The sequence below is a fragment of the Anopheles maculipalpis genome, chromosome 2RL, assembly GCF_943734695.1.
Source record: "Anopheles maculipalpis chromosome 2RL, idAnoMacuDA_375_x, whole genome shotgun sequence".
In the NCBI taxonomy this organism is placed as follows: domain Eukaryota; kingdom Metazoa; phylum Arthropoda; class Insecta; order Diptera; family Culicidae; genus Anopheles; species Anopheles maculipalpis.
In genome coordinates, this window is record NC_064871.1 from 32,214,216 (window position 1) to 32,227,096 (window position 12,881).

At 47.1% G+C, this 12,881-nt stretch overlaps 3 protein-coding genes across 3 annotated transcripts in view; 1 reads left to right on the top strand and 2 right to left on the bottom strand.

Annotated features, from left to right (window-relative positions):
- The window catches only part of LOC126559609 (dynein axonemal heavy chain 5), a 21,874-nt gene extending 10,601 nt beyond the window's left edge, over positions 1-11,273 (top strand). Inside the window, exons 8-16 of the mRNA XM_050215779.1 lie at positions 1-261; positions 550-783; positions 891-3,820; positions 3,976-6,842; positions 6,913-7,069; positions 7,312-7,407; positions 7,565-7,621; positions 10,807-10,939; positions 11,020-11,273. The exon at positions 1-261 is cut by the window's left edge and continues 2,845 nt beyond it. Coding sequence (XP_050071736.1) covers positions 1-261; positions 550-783; positions 891-3,820; positions 3,976-6,842; positions 6,913-7,069; positions 7,312-7,407; positions 7,565-7,621; positions 10,807-10,939; positions 11,020-11,273 — 6,989 coding nt within the window. The remainder of the gene's footprint in view (positions 262-549; positions 784-890; positions 3,821-3,975; positions 6,843-6,912; positions 7,070-7,311; positions 7,408-7,564; positions 7,622-10,806; positions 10,940-11,019) is intronic.
- Positions 1-12,881, bottom strand: part of LOC126557109 (F-box/LRR-repeat protein 7) — a 440,460-nt gene that overhangs the window by 287,516 nt on the left and 140,063 nt on the right. The window lies entirely within an intron of this gene.
- LOC126556930 (bumetanide-sensitive sodium-(potassium)-chloride cotransporter-like) overlaps positions 1-12,881 on the bottom strand; it is a 146,775-nt gene that overhangs the window by 24,736 nt on the left and 109,158 nt on the right. The gene's annotated exons all lie outside the window — the stretch shown is intronic.

Below are 12,881 nucleotides of genomic sequence, written 5' to 3' on the forward strand. Positions count from 1 at the left end.
GGCGCAAAACGCTCAAAGCGAAGAAGGGTGAGTACACCTGGCTCATTCTGGATGGGCCGGTCGATAGTATTTGGATCGAGAATTTGAACTCCGTGCTGGATGACAACAAGACGCTCACGCTGGCGAACGGCGATCGGCTATCGATGGCACCGACGTGTAAGATCATCTTTGAGCCGCACAACATCGACAATGCGTCACCGGCCACCGTATCCCGCAACGGCATGGTGTATATGAGCTCGTCCGGACTGGATTGGAAACCGAGTGAGTTTACTGTGTGTGGTGCTTATAGCACCACTACGTTTGCATTGTTTTAGATTACTTTCAGGACTCTTTGGAATTATGGCGGAAGGTCAACTGTATATTCCAATGTCAAAAATATTTCTTTGATTTATTTTATATTTTTACTCTAAGACAATCTTTTCAAGGACTTCACCCGATGTAAAGTTGATTTTCTACTTCCAGTATTGATAGCTGATTGAGACTTTGTTACACATTTGTGGAGGTTTTTGTGTGGAATTTGCTTTGCATTATAGGTTTCTGTTGTTTCAGTTCTGCAAGCATGGCTGAGGACACGCAGTCCCCGCGAAAAGCAAGTCCTGCAGGAACTGTTTGAATCATCGTTCCTGAAGATATACACGTGGGGCACACAAAATTTGACGCTCATGATGGAGGTACTGCAGTGCAACATCATCCAGCAGATGATCTATCTGCTCGATGGTCTCATTCCCGATACGGGTGAGGACGAACAGAAGGAGGTAGTGTCAAACACTGGCAGCATAGAAGGTAGGTATCGTAGGTGCCGTGTGCACTGGTTGCATGGTTCGTGCTGAAAGTTTCCGTGACACGGGGTGTGTTTCCATCACATCTTCCTCACCTCACTTCACCTGCAGATGATATGGCCGACGAGGAGAAGCCGAAAGTGAAGGATGAAAGCTGTTCCGCCGAGCATTTGCATCGGCTGTACATCTTTGCACTGGCTTGGGGGCTCGGAGCATTCCTCAACTCAACCGATCGCCTCAAGCTGGACGCACACATACGGGAGAAGTATCGTAATCTGGATTTTCCCCGCGCCGAGGAAAAGCCGGATTCCACGATCTTCGATTTCTTTGTGTCGCCCACGGGCAGTTGGCAGTTGTGGAAAACTTTGGTCACCCCATACGTGTATCCGGAGCTCTCGACGCCGGACTACCTGAGCATACTCGTGCCGATCGCGGACAACGTGCGGATCGACTACCTGATCCAGACGATCGTGAAGCAGGAACGGGGCGTCCTGCTGATCGGCGAGCAGGGCACGGCCAAGACGGTCATGATGAAAAACTTCATGAAGAAGCTCAACACGGAAACACACATGGGCAGGTCGTTCAATTTCTCCTCGGCGACTAGCCCGTTCCATTTCCAGAAGACGATTGAAAGCTACATCGAGAAGCGGCTGGGCAACATGTTTGGCCCGGGCGGTGGTCGCAAGCTGCTGGTCTTCATCGACGACATTAACATGCCGCAGATCAATGAGTGGGGCGATCAGATAACGAACGAGATCGTTAGGCAGACGATGGACATGAAGGGCTTCTACAGCCTGGAGAAGCCGGGCGAGTTTACCAATATCATCGATGTGCAGTTTGCCGGTGCGATGGGCCTACCGGGCGGTGGTCGCAGCGACATTCCGGCCCGCCTCAAGCGACAGTTCAGCGTGTTTAATTGCAACATACCGGACAATGCGTCGATCGACACGATCTTCCGTACGCTGGGCGAGGGTCACTACAACGTGAAGCGTGGCTTCTCGATCGAGGTGCGCAAACTGGTAAAGCGGATCGTACCGTTGACGCGTATACTGTGGCAGCGCACGCGCAACCAGTTGCTGCCGACTCCGGCAAAGTTTCACTACATCTTTAGCTTGCGGGATCTGTCGCGCATATGGCAGGGCATGATTGGAACGCTGTCGACGGTGATCACGTCCGAGGCGGTGCTGATACTGCTTTGGAAGAACGAGTGCACACGCGTGTTCGCCGATCGGTTCGTAGTACCGGGTGATTTAGATTGGTTCATCAACGAAATGTTGTCCGTGCTGGAGGACGATCTCGGACCGGAGTACCGCGAGATGGCCGGTCCGAGTCCAGTGTTTGTGGACTTCATGCGAGACGCACCGGAACCGACCGGTGAGGAGGGTGAAGAGGCAGATATGGAGCTGCCGAAGGTTTACGAGCCGGTGTCATGCTTTAACGTGCTCCGGGAGCGGTTGAAGATGTTCCTGGTGCAATTCAACGAGATGATTCGTGGCACCGGCATGGATCTGGTCTTCTTCCCGGATGCGATGCTGCATCTGGTGAAGATATCGCGCATCATTCGCCATCCGCGCGGCAACGTAATGCTTGTCGGTGTGGGTGGCTCGGGCAAACAGTCGTTGACGAAGCTGGCCTCCTTCATCGCCGGCTACAAGACGTTTCAGATCAGTCTGACGCGCTCGTACAATGTGGCCAACTTTCTGGAGGATCTGAAGCTGCTCTATCGGTCCTGTGGCGTACAGGGCAAGGGCACCACGTTCCTCTTCACCGACATGGATGTGAAGGAGGAGGGCTTCCTGGAGTACCTGAACAACATACTCTCATCCGGTGTCATCTCGAACCTGTTCAATCGGGACGAACAGACGGAAATAGTGTCGGAGCTAACGCCGACCATGAAGCGCGAAAATCAAAAGAAAAACGTCACTCAGGAAACGGTCATGGAGTACTTCCTGCAGCGCGTGTGCCACCACTTGCACGTGGTGTTTTGCTTCTCTCCCGTCGGGGAGACTTTCCGGCGGAGGATTATGCGCTTTCCGGCCCTGGTGTCGGGCTGCACGGTGGACTGGTTCCAGCCGTGGCCCAAGGATGCGCTCGTCGCCGTGGCGAGCCACTTTCTGGCGGACTTCACGATCGAATGTACGGCGGACGTTAAACTGGAACTGGTGAACGCTCTCGGAACGATCCAGGACGTGGTGTCGAAAACATCTAACGAATACTATCAACGGTTCCGCCGAGCGACACACGTCACGCCAAAGTCGTACCTAAACTTTATCGCCGGCTACAAGAACATATACATGCAGAAGCACCGAGAGCTGTGCGATGGTGCGGACAAGATGGACACCGGCCTGGAGAAGCTGGCCGAGGCGTCCGAGTCGGTGGAAATTCTGAAGAAAGATCTCGCCATCATGGAGAAGGATCTGGTAGAAGCGTCTGCCAAAGCGGAACGGGTGCTCGTGGAGGTCACGGAGCGGGCAATGCAGGCGGAGGTCTTCAAGAACCAGGTACAGGTCGTGAAGGAGAAAGCCGAGGCGCTCGTACAGAGCATTGCGGTGGAGAAGGCACTCGCCGAAGAGAAGCTGGAAGCTGCTAAACCTGCGTTGGAAGAGGCAGAAGCGGCACTGAACACTATCAAACCGGCGCACATTGCAACAGTACGGAAGCTTGGCCGGCCACCCCATTTGATCATGCGGATTATGGACTGCGTACTGATTATGTTCCAGCGTAAGCTGCACCCCGTCATCGCCGATACAGGCGCACCGTCACCGAAACCATCGTGGCAGGAGTCGTTGAAGATGATGGCCAGCACAACGTTCCTGTTGCAGTTGCAAAACTATCCAAAAGATACGATCAACGACGAGATGATCGAACATCTGCAGCCATACTTTCGTATGGAGGATTACAACATGGACACGGCTCGACGAGTGTGTGGTGACGTTGCTGGACTGCTATCCTGGACAAAGGCTATGGCATTCTTCCATGGCGTGAACAAGGAGGTGTTGCCATTGAAGGCTAATCTAATGCTGCAGGAAGCTCGTCTAAGGGTATGTAAAAGAAAAAGAGAGAGTGGGTGATGGGTTTTGGGTAATAGGGGGTCAATTGGTCCGTTTTGAAATCAGTCCAGATTAATCTATGCTCTTGCCATGTACCTCGGGTACCGGTGGTGCATCGTGTTACATTTACTTCTTTCCTCCAATAGATTGCTATGGAAGATTTAGCAGCAGCCGAAAATCAGTTAGCTGAAAGAGAAGCCGCGTTGCAAAAGGTGAAGGATCAGTACGACGCTGCAGTGTCGGAGAAACAAAGATTGACTGACGCTGCCAACAGTTGTCTGCGTAAAATGACTGCTGCCACGGCTCTGATCAACGGATTGGGCGGCGAAAAGGCTCGCTGGACGCAGCAAAGCAAGGAGTTTAAGATACAGCTGGGTAAGCTGGTTGGTGATGTTCTTCTAGCTACCGGTTTCCTGTCGTACTGCGGTCCCTACAACCAGGAGTTCCGCGGTACACTGTTTAAAACGTGGATGGAAATCCTGAAAACACGTACCATTCCATTTACGACGAACTTAAACATCATCAACATGCTCGTCGATTCGGCAACAATCTCGGAGTGGAACCTACAGGGTCTACCGAACGATGAACTCTCAGTACAGAATGCACTGATCGTAACCAAATCGAGCAGCTATCCGCTGCTGATTGATCCGCAAACACAGGGCAAGCTGTGGATAAAGTCTAAAGAAGACCAGAACGAGCTGCAAATCACATCGCTGAACCACAAATACTTCCGAACTCATCTGGAAGATAGTCTCTCGCTGGGCAGGCCACTGCTGATTGAGGACGTTGGAATGGAGCTTGACCCAGTCATTGACAATGTGCTGGAGAAGAACTTTATCAAATCGGGCTCGATCGAAAAGGTGCTGGTCGGTGACAAGGAGTGTGATGTTATGCCCGGCTTTATGCTGTACATCACCACGAAGCTACCGAACCCACCGTTCAGCCCGGAAATCAGCTCCAAGACATCGATCATCGACTTCACGGTGACTATGCGTGGTCTGGAGGATCAACTGTTGGGGCGTGTGATACTGATGGAAAAGTCAGAGCTCGAGGCGGAACGGGTGCAACTGTTTGAGAGTGTGATGAAGAACCAGCGCAGCATGAAGGAGCTCGAGGGCAATCTGCTCTGTCGGCTCACCTCAACCGAAGGCTCGCTGGTGGATGACGAGGCACTGATAGAGGTGCTGCAGGAGACGAAAACAACGGCCGAGGAGGTGAACCAAAAGTTGAAGATTTCGGAGGTGACGGAGAAGAAGATTATGATCGCACGGGAGGAGTTCCGTGCCGTTGCCGCCCGAGGTTCGATCCTGTACTTCCTGATTGTTGAAATGTCGAACGTGAATGTGATGTACCAGAACTCGCTGAAACAGTTTCTGATTATCTTTGACAACTCGATAACCAAGTCGACGAAGAGCAATATCACGGAGGAACGCATCAACATCATACTGAAGTACCTAACGTACGAGGTGTGGGCCTTCACGAGTCGCTCTTTGTACGAGCGGCACAAACAACTGTTTACGCTAATGCTGGCGATTAAGATCGACTACCAGAAGGGCAATATCAGTCACGATGAGTTCATGGCGTTCGTTAAGGGAGGTGCCTCGCTGGACCTGAACGGGGTCGCTCCGAAGCCTTTCCGATGGATTCTAGACATCACGTGGCTGAACCTGGTCGAGATCAGCAAGCTCAAGACTTTCCAGGGCATCCTGAAGAAGATCGAGTATAATGAGCGCGAGTGGAAGAACTGGTACGAGACGGAGCGCCCGGAGCTGGAGGTAATACCGTGCGACTACGAGCACGAGCTTGATGTCTTTCGGAAGCTTCTTTTGATCCGATCATGGAGTCCCGATCGTACGATCTCCCAAGCTCGTCGATACATCGAAGTTTCCCTTGGTCAGGAGTACGGCGAGATGCACATACTCGACCTGGAGGTCACCTGGTCGGAGTCGGAACCGCGCACCCCGCTCGTCTGCATTCTGTCGATCGGTTCCGATCCTACCACGCAGATCGCCGCCCTGGCTAAGGTGAAGGGCATCGTGCTCAAGACGGTCTCGATGGGCCAAGGGCAAGAGTATCACGCACGGAAGCTGATGGGCGAATGCATGGCCTCGGGCGGCTGGGTGCTGCTGCAGAACGTGCACCTGTCGCTGAGCTTCTGCAACGAGATCATCGACGTGCTGATCGAAACGGAACACGTAGCCGACTCGTTCCGGCTGTGGGTGACGACCGAAACGCATCCCCAGTTCCCGATCGGTCTGCTGCAGATGGCGATCAAGTTTACCAACGAACCGCCGCAAGGCATACGTGCCAGCTTGAAGCGTAGCTACCTTGCCTTCACGCAGGACTACCTCGATTACACGTCGGCACCGCAATGGCCACCGCTGCTATACACCGTTGCCTTCCTGCACTGTGTCGTTCAGGAGCGGCGCAAGTTTGGCCCGCTCGGATGGAACATTCCGTACGAGTTCAACCAGGCGGACTTTTCCGCCAGCGTACAGTTCATACAGAACCACCTGGACGAGATGGACCCCAAGAAGGGAGTATCGTGGCAGACCCTCTGCTACATGCTCGGCGAGGTAATGTACGGTGGGCGTGTCACCGACGACTTCGACAAGCGGCTGCTGACCACCTTCACGCAGGTGTGGTTCAGCGAGCACCTGCTGACGCCAAGCTTTGAGTTCTACAAGGGCTACCGTGTGCCGATTTCGCGCAACATTCAGGTGTACGTGGACTACATCAATCAGCTACCGCCGACCGACACGCCGGAAGTGTTTGGCTTGCATCCAAATGCGGACATTACGTACCAGATCAACACGGCCAAGGGCATCCTGGACACGATCCTTAGTGTCCAGCCCAAGGAGGGCGGCGGTGGAGGGGGTGAAACGCGCGAGAGCATCGTGTTCCAGCTGGCGAGTGATATGTTGCGTAAACTACCGCCACAGTACGTGGCGTTCGAGGTGAAGGAATCGCTCTCTCGAATGGGTGCGCTGCTGCCGATGAACATTTTCCTGAGGTAAGTGTTGCGGTAGAGGCAACGATGTGTGGAGTGAAAAAACAAATGAACACAATTTTATTCACAACAGACAAGAGATAGATCGCATGCAGCGCGTCATTAACACGGTGTATAACAATCTGTGCGATCTGAAGCTGGCGATCGATGGAACGATTGTGATGAGCCAGTATCTGCGCCAATCGCTGGACGCCATGTACGATGCACGTATTCCAGAGCGATGGCAGAAGGTAATTGTATCGAGCGTTTAAAGCAAAGCCAGAACAATCATCTACAAGGGTCACTGTACTTTGCGTGCCGTAATTTTAATTTCCCCAATATTTTCTTGGTGCTATTTCCATCTCATTTGCAACTCAGTCCTTCTCAATTTGATCGTTAATGAGGAACAAAGACAACGCAGTCTCTGCATTGTAGCGTCCTCAAAGTTAAGAAAATCCATTACATTTCCGTTTCCGCTCTCATTCCTCTACAGATCTCGTGGGAATCGACAACGCTCGGCTTCTGGTACACGGAGCTGCTTGAAAGAAATCAACAATTCCGCACCTGGATTAACAATGACCGACCGAAGGTAGTAGTTGTCTCGAGTCGCTCTGCCCCAGTGCATGCCAGTGCAACGCATGGCATGGCACCGGAAATAATGCCGACAGTAATGTCGCCTGCCGTGCTTACAACGCTTATTGATTTTCTTGTATTTCCTTTTCTGTGTGTGTGTGTATTTGCTGTAGGTATTCTGGATGACGGGATTTTTCAACCAGCAAGGTTTCCTAACCGCAATGCGACAGGTGAGGGCTACCACGTCGTGGGTATTTGGGTATTGTAGGGTTAAAAGTATGCAAACCGGATGAGGCGGGAATTATTGTTTACGAAAAGGTAAATCATCGACACAATCCTCAGTTTCTCGGCAGTGGAGTAACACTTGCAAAAGCATCAACCCGGGTTGAGAAATGGCATACAGTAGAAGCTGTAAGTTGGCTTGTCTTGGATGCCATTTTCCTGACGACCAGCCATCGTTAACCGCAATTGTACCAAGCGGGAAAGAATGTACCAATCGACGTGGTGCAAGGTGTGCTTCGGTGCGGTCATAAGTCAAGAATACAAATTTTGCACTTCATACCATGGTGGCCACGAAGGCATTGCATCGTGTCTCCAGCCGCACCGCGTCATAATTCGTTGCTCGCGCTATTGGATTTACCGATCGATAGACACCTGATTGCGGTGACACAACGATGCCGCTCACGTAGACGGTGACAATACCTCCTGCGAGATGGTATTATTACGATCGTGTTTAGTATTAACATTAGCCATTTGTTCATACTCTCGTGGATTGGTTTTTTTGCGGGACGGGAGGAAGGGCTCTGGTTGGTGAATCATTTGTCAATGCAAAATTCAAACACGTTACGAATGGATGTTGTGGGATAAGAAAGGATTATCTAAATGGAGCTTGTTTCACGTTGTTGTTTAAAGTTGGAGATAGTACAAAGAATTCAAAGGACGCTGTTTAGGAGTTTTACGCACACAAAGTTCAGTTGCATGCAAATTTAAAATCATCTCACAAAATGGCTTCCACTGATCCATTCTTATTTACACGGAATAAGTGTGTTACACCAAGCTATGCATACATTATCCAACAGAGTGAGAAAAAACTGTATTTCACACCATCTTCCACATCCACATTATGATCGACAGCTAGAAGGTGAAAGTTCCGTAACGTCCCACCGAAGGACAGGCACGGAACGGTCGTTAAAAACAACGCAAGACTTTGAAGACGTGCCTATTGTGCTTCACATGCATGTGACGTCATTTTAAGGTCAAGGGACCGAACGTGTGTGATGCCGTGTTTGAGAGTGTATTGGATGCTTGATGGACTTTTAAGGACGGTAGTTATCCTGTCGGAATGCATCAACTGTTTCACCGGTGTGTATGTGCGTGTGCTATCCGGTGTAAAGGATTAATTTAATCATTAGCATCTCATTTGGTGTTCCGTGCGCCCGTGCCCATGTATTGTCGGATGAAGCGAATTGGTTCACTTAACCGTAGCGACATCGTAATTAGTATCAGCTTCGTACTTGTAAGTTCGTTAAGTATTTTTTGTAGCAGTTTTAATTATTTCCTTCCAAAGAGAGATCTTTCTACAGAGAGAGAGAGAGAGAGAGAGAGAGAGAGAGACATAATTTTTACTATATTTTTTCTGACACGAGCTACACAGAGCTTTACAAAGAAGATTGTAAAGTGTGAGAATTAGAAATGAAGTTTACTTGCTATAAAGTTGAAGGAAAGCATGAAGTAAACTGAAGCATAAAGAGAAAATAGCGATGGCGCTGATGATGAAGTCGATTACAATCATAATGATAATGACGATGATGATGGACTTAGTCTCTTGAGGCGTTTACGATGATCGTTCTCTTTCTTCGCTTGGCTCGTATAAGTTGCGTATCGTGTGTACTTAACACTATGACGGTGTGAGTGTTGAAGTAGTATCTATTACTGGTCTGTTTAACGTCACTCAGCGCGAAATCTCCTCCTGGCTGATATCAAGCTAATGGAAAATGAATTTACGACTTTGTAAATTGGTAGACTATTCATATTCCATATAAAGCTTAGCATAAAGCTTAGTAAAAATATTACAAAAATCACTATTTGAAATTTAAAGTCTGATTGATTTAAACTTTTCCGGCTCAATATCAAAAACATTTACCGTTTCGCTTAGAATAAGTATTTTAAACACACATTTCCAACAATTTCGTGCTTTCTTCTGCAAGAACCAACCGACAAAAAAAAAGTTCACTGCTTCTTCCGAACAAGGAATCTTTGTTTGAGTTTCATGTTAGAGTTTTGTGGGTTTCCCTTCTCGGTGCAAAGGTGGAACGAAGTCGCAGGTCACGTTGCGCGAAGAATTTCAATGTCGAGCAACAACATCAACAACCGAGACAGGAGTGTGTAGGTATGTGTGGAAAAATACGGTGTATGTGACAAAGTACCCCTAAAGACGGTTGGGCGGTAAAACGTATCGTGCCGTACATCACATTGCAAACCCAGCAGACTGTAACCAGCGACCGGTTGCGACCGTTTGCCGGATTTATGTACCAGCTAACGAGCGGTAAACAATGGGCTGAGTAGTATCCGGTGAGTATTATGTGTGGTTAAAGCTGCCAACAAGAAGCCGAAGCTGTAGCTAGCCACCCAGCAAAGCAATACTCTCGGTTGCCAATCGAGTTAGGAACTGTCTTCGGTCTACCGGGTGCCATCTCGGGTGGAAAAGAAGCTTTAGAAGTATGCTGATTTCGTCTCAAAATATCCAGTGCCTTGGACATCACTTGATAAACTCCGGACAGGGGTGAAAGCGTGTAAGGGAACCGCTTTAAGTAGGTTGATTGGAAAATTCAATCGGTTTTACAGTATTTTCTTGGCCCTGAGTAGAACCGGATTGTGTTCAAGAGAGTGCGTCTTGAGTGCGGTCTCCGAGATCTGAAGATGAAGTGTTTTTGCTAAGCACTTTTCTTACCGTACGCAAGGTAGATGCAGGAGATCAAAGTTGAACCTACAGTTTGCTTAAGTTAGCCTGTTGCGTGATACTGATGATTTATTGGAACAGCAATGAAGTTAAGTGTGGTTAGGGTTCAATGGCAGGGGTGAGCTTCTTTCGGTAGTTATATGTATAGACGACATAGATTTGGATGGGTTATGTCCTTAGGATGCCGGTTGTATCAGCATATAAATAATATACAGACTAGAAAACTTAAAGCCATCCATTATCTAATCATAAAATGTCCATAAATTTTGTAATTGTCCTAAATAGAAACGACCTTCATTTACCATTAGAACCTTTAAAAACTGAAGTAAATTATAATTTTATAGCTTCACATTGCATTCTACTGCCCAACGTGATGGTTTGGTTTTCTCTTCTTTTCCTTGTCGTGTGTGTTAAATTGTTCCATTATTCCACGGGGAACGGTTCCATCATCGTCAGGAGGTAACGCGAGCCCATAAGGGCTGGGCCTTAGATTCGGTAGTGCTGCAGAATCAAATTACGCGCCATAACAAGGAAGACATCCACGATGCCCCCCAGGAAGGTGTCTACGTATACGGCTTGTTCCTCGAAGGTGCGCCCAATTCGTCCTTCCTTACACACACATTACTATACGCTTATCCATTTTCTTAAACCACAACACGCTCTCCACAGGTGCATCGTTGGACCGGCGCAGCGGTAAATTGATCGAATCAAAACCAAAGGTACTGTACGAGCAGATGCCGGTGATATTCATCTACGCCATCAACACAACCGCTGGCAAGGATCCGCGGTTGTACGAGTGTCCTATCTATCGGAAACCGCAGCGTACCGATCAGAAGTACGTCGGCTCGATTGATTTCGAGACGGACTTTAATCCGCGCCACTGGACGTTGCGTGGAGTTGCACTGCTGTGTGACATCAAATAAACACACCGCCTTGAGGGGGACAATAAATTTGACTATCTTTTAATGCACGTTTGTCTACTGTCACATTAAACGAGGCTTGTGTTTAGAACATAAGTCGTTAGGCACGGTTTGAGAGTGACAAGAGCATCGATTGGTACAAGATGAATACTAGCGAGAATAATAATGAACTAGAAACTCTAGCAACATTACAACAATGCTCTTAGGGTTTACCTTCCTGTTACAGAAATAGATTGTTTTATTCCAGTATCAAAGGCTGCATCAAAAAAGCAACCAAAATTGTGATGCAGCTTTTTAGTGAACATAGAAGATTACATACGGTGTTGATGTTTACTGAAGTTTGCGAGTTGGTTTGAGTGAATGAAAAATGATAAAAAGTATCAAAATAAACATGTTAGTTTTCACTTTATCTAGAAGCGCACGAAGGACGGGACTTAAAAAAAAACTTTTAATTGATGTAAAGAAATAGTGCTTCATGGGTAAGTTTGAGATAAATGATAATGAAACTCTTCGTATTTGTTTTTAATTTTTCGTTTAAAACTCTTAAAAAGATTGCAGAATGTACTTGTTGGTACAATACTTTATTTTATTTTTATTACTAAAAATTTATTTCTTCATTGCCTGATTGTTTTTTGCTCAATTTGATGAGTTGTTTGAAATTTTACTATTTATATTCATTTTTACTTTGAAATTAAAAAAGGAAATAGAAATTGTATAAACCTGAGTAAAAACCCCTCAACTCTATTGGAAATTGTTTAACATCCTATAAACAAAACATTTAAAAAAATCCTAGTAAACATCGAAAATGTTGTGCTTTGTACCCTTAAACTCCCTTTGAGCCTTAAACTATGAGAATTCATGCAAGTCATATGGAAATATTCCATTGCAAACGTTTCTAACGAACACGCTTCGCAAGTGTGTAATAAATCTCAAGTGACTATCATTAAAAAGGGCTAAGAACTAAGCTAGCGAATGTTCGTACGAGAAATCTCTTGGTCTGTGACCTTTAATGATAATAATAAACATGACCCATATATCAAGCTTTTTTTCTTAAGCTTCTTCATTACCATACAAACTGATAACTGTGTTAAGCAATTATAAATTTTTTTTAAATTTAAATATGACAGTTCTACGCAGTATTGTCAATTATAAAAAAAAATTATTTGTATGATAGGACCTTCATCGATTACCATTGTACCATTAGCAACAGTATAGGTAGTACACTTAACAGTATAATTTAATTTGTATAACAACTGTTCATTGGACCAGATTATTAACATTTTTTATGCTCACTCGGCATCTTCATAACATTGCGAACAAAAATAGCAGAGAAAATGCTATAAAAATCGGATCCGAACAAAACGATGCTGTGTATCGATTACACGTATGTAAATGACTAAAAAAAGAGAAATGCTTTCAAACAGGCCACTCTTACAGTATCGATTGTACATCCACTCACTTTAAGGTGTACTTACCTGCATACAATTTGCCGTACTAAAAATAACTCATTTTGTCATCAATATTGGTAATCTTCACCGATTTCACGCAACTAAACAAAAAAATGCAAAAACGAAACAAAAAATTAAATCAATTCACCAAAGACTATACGAC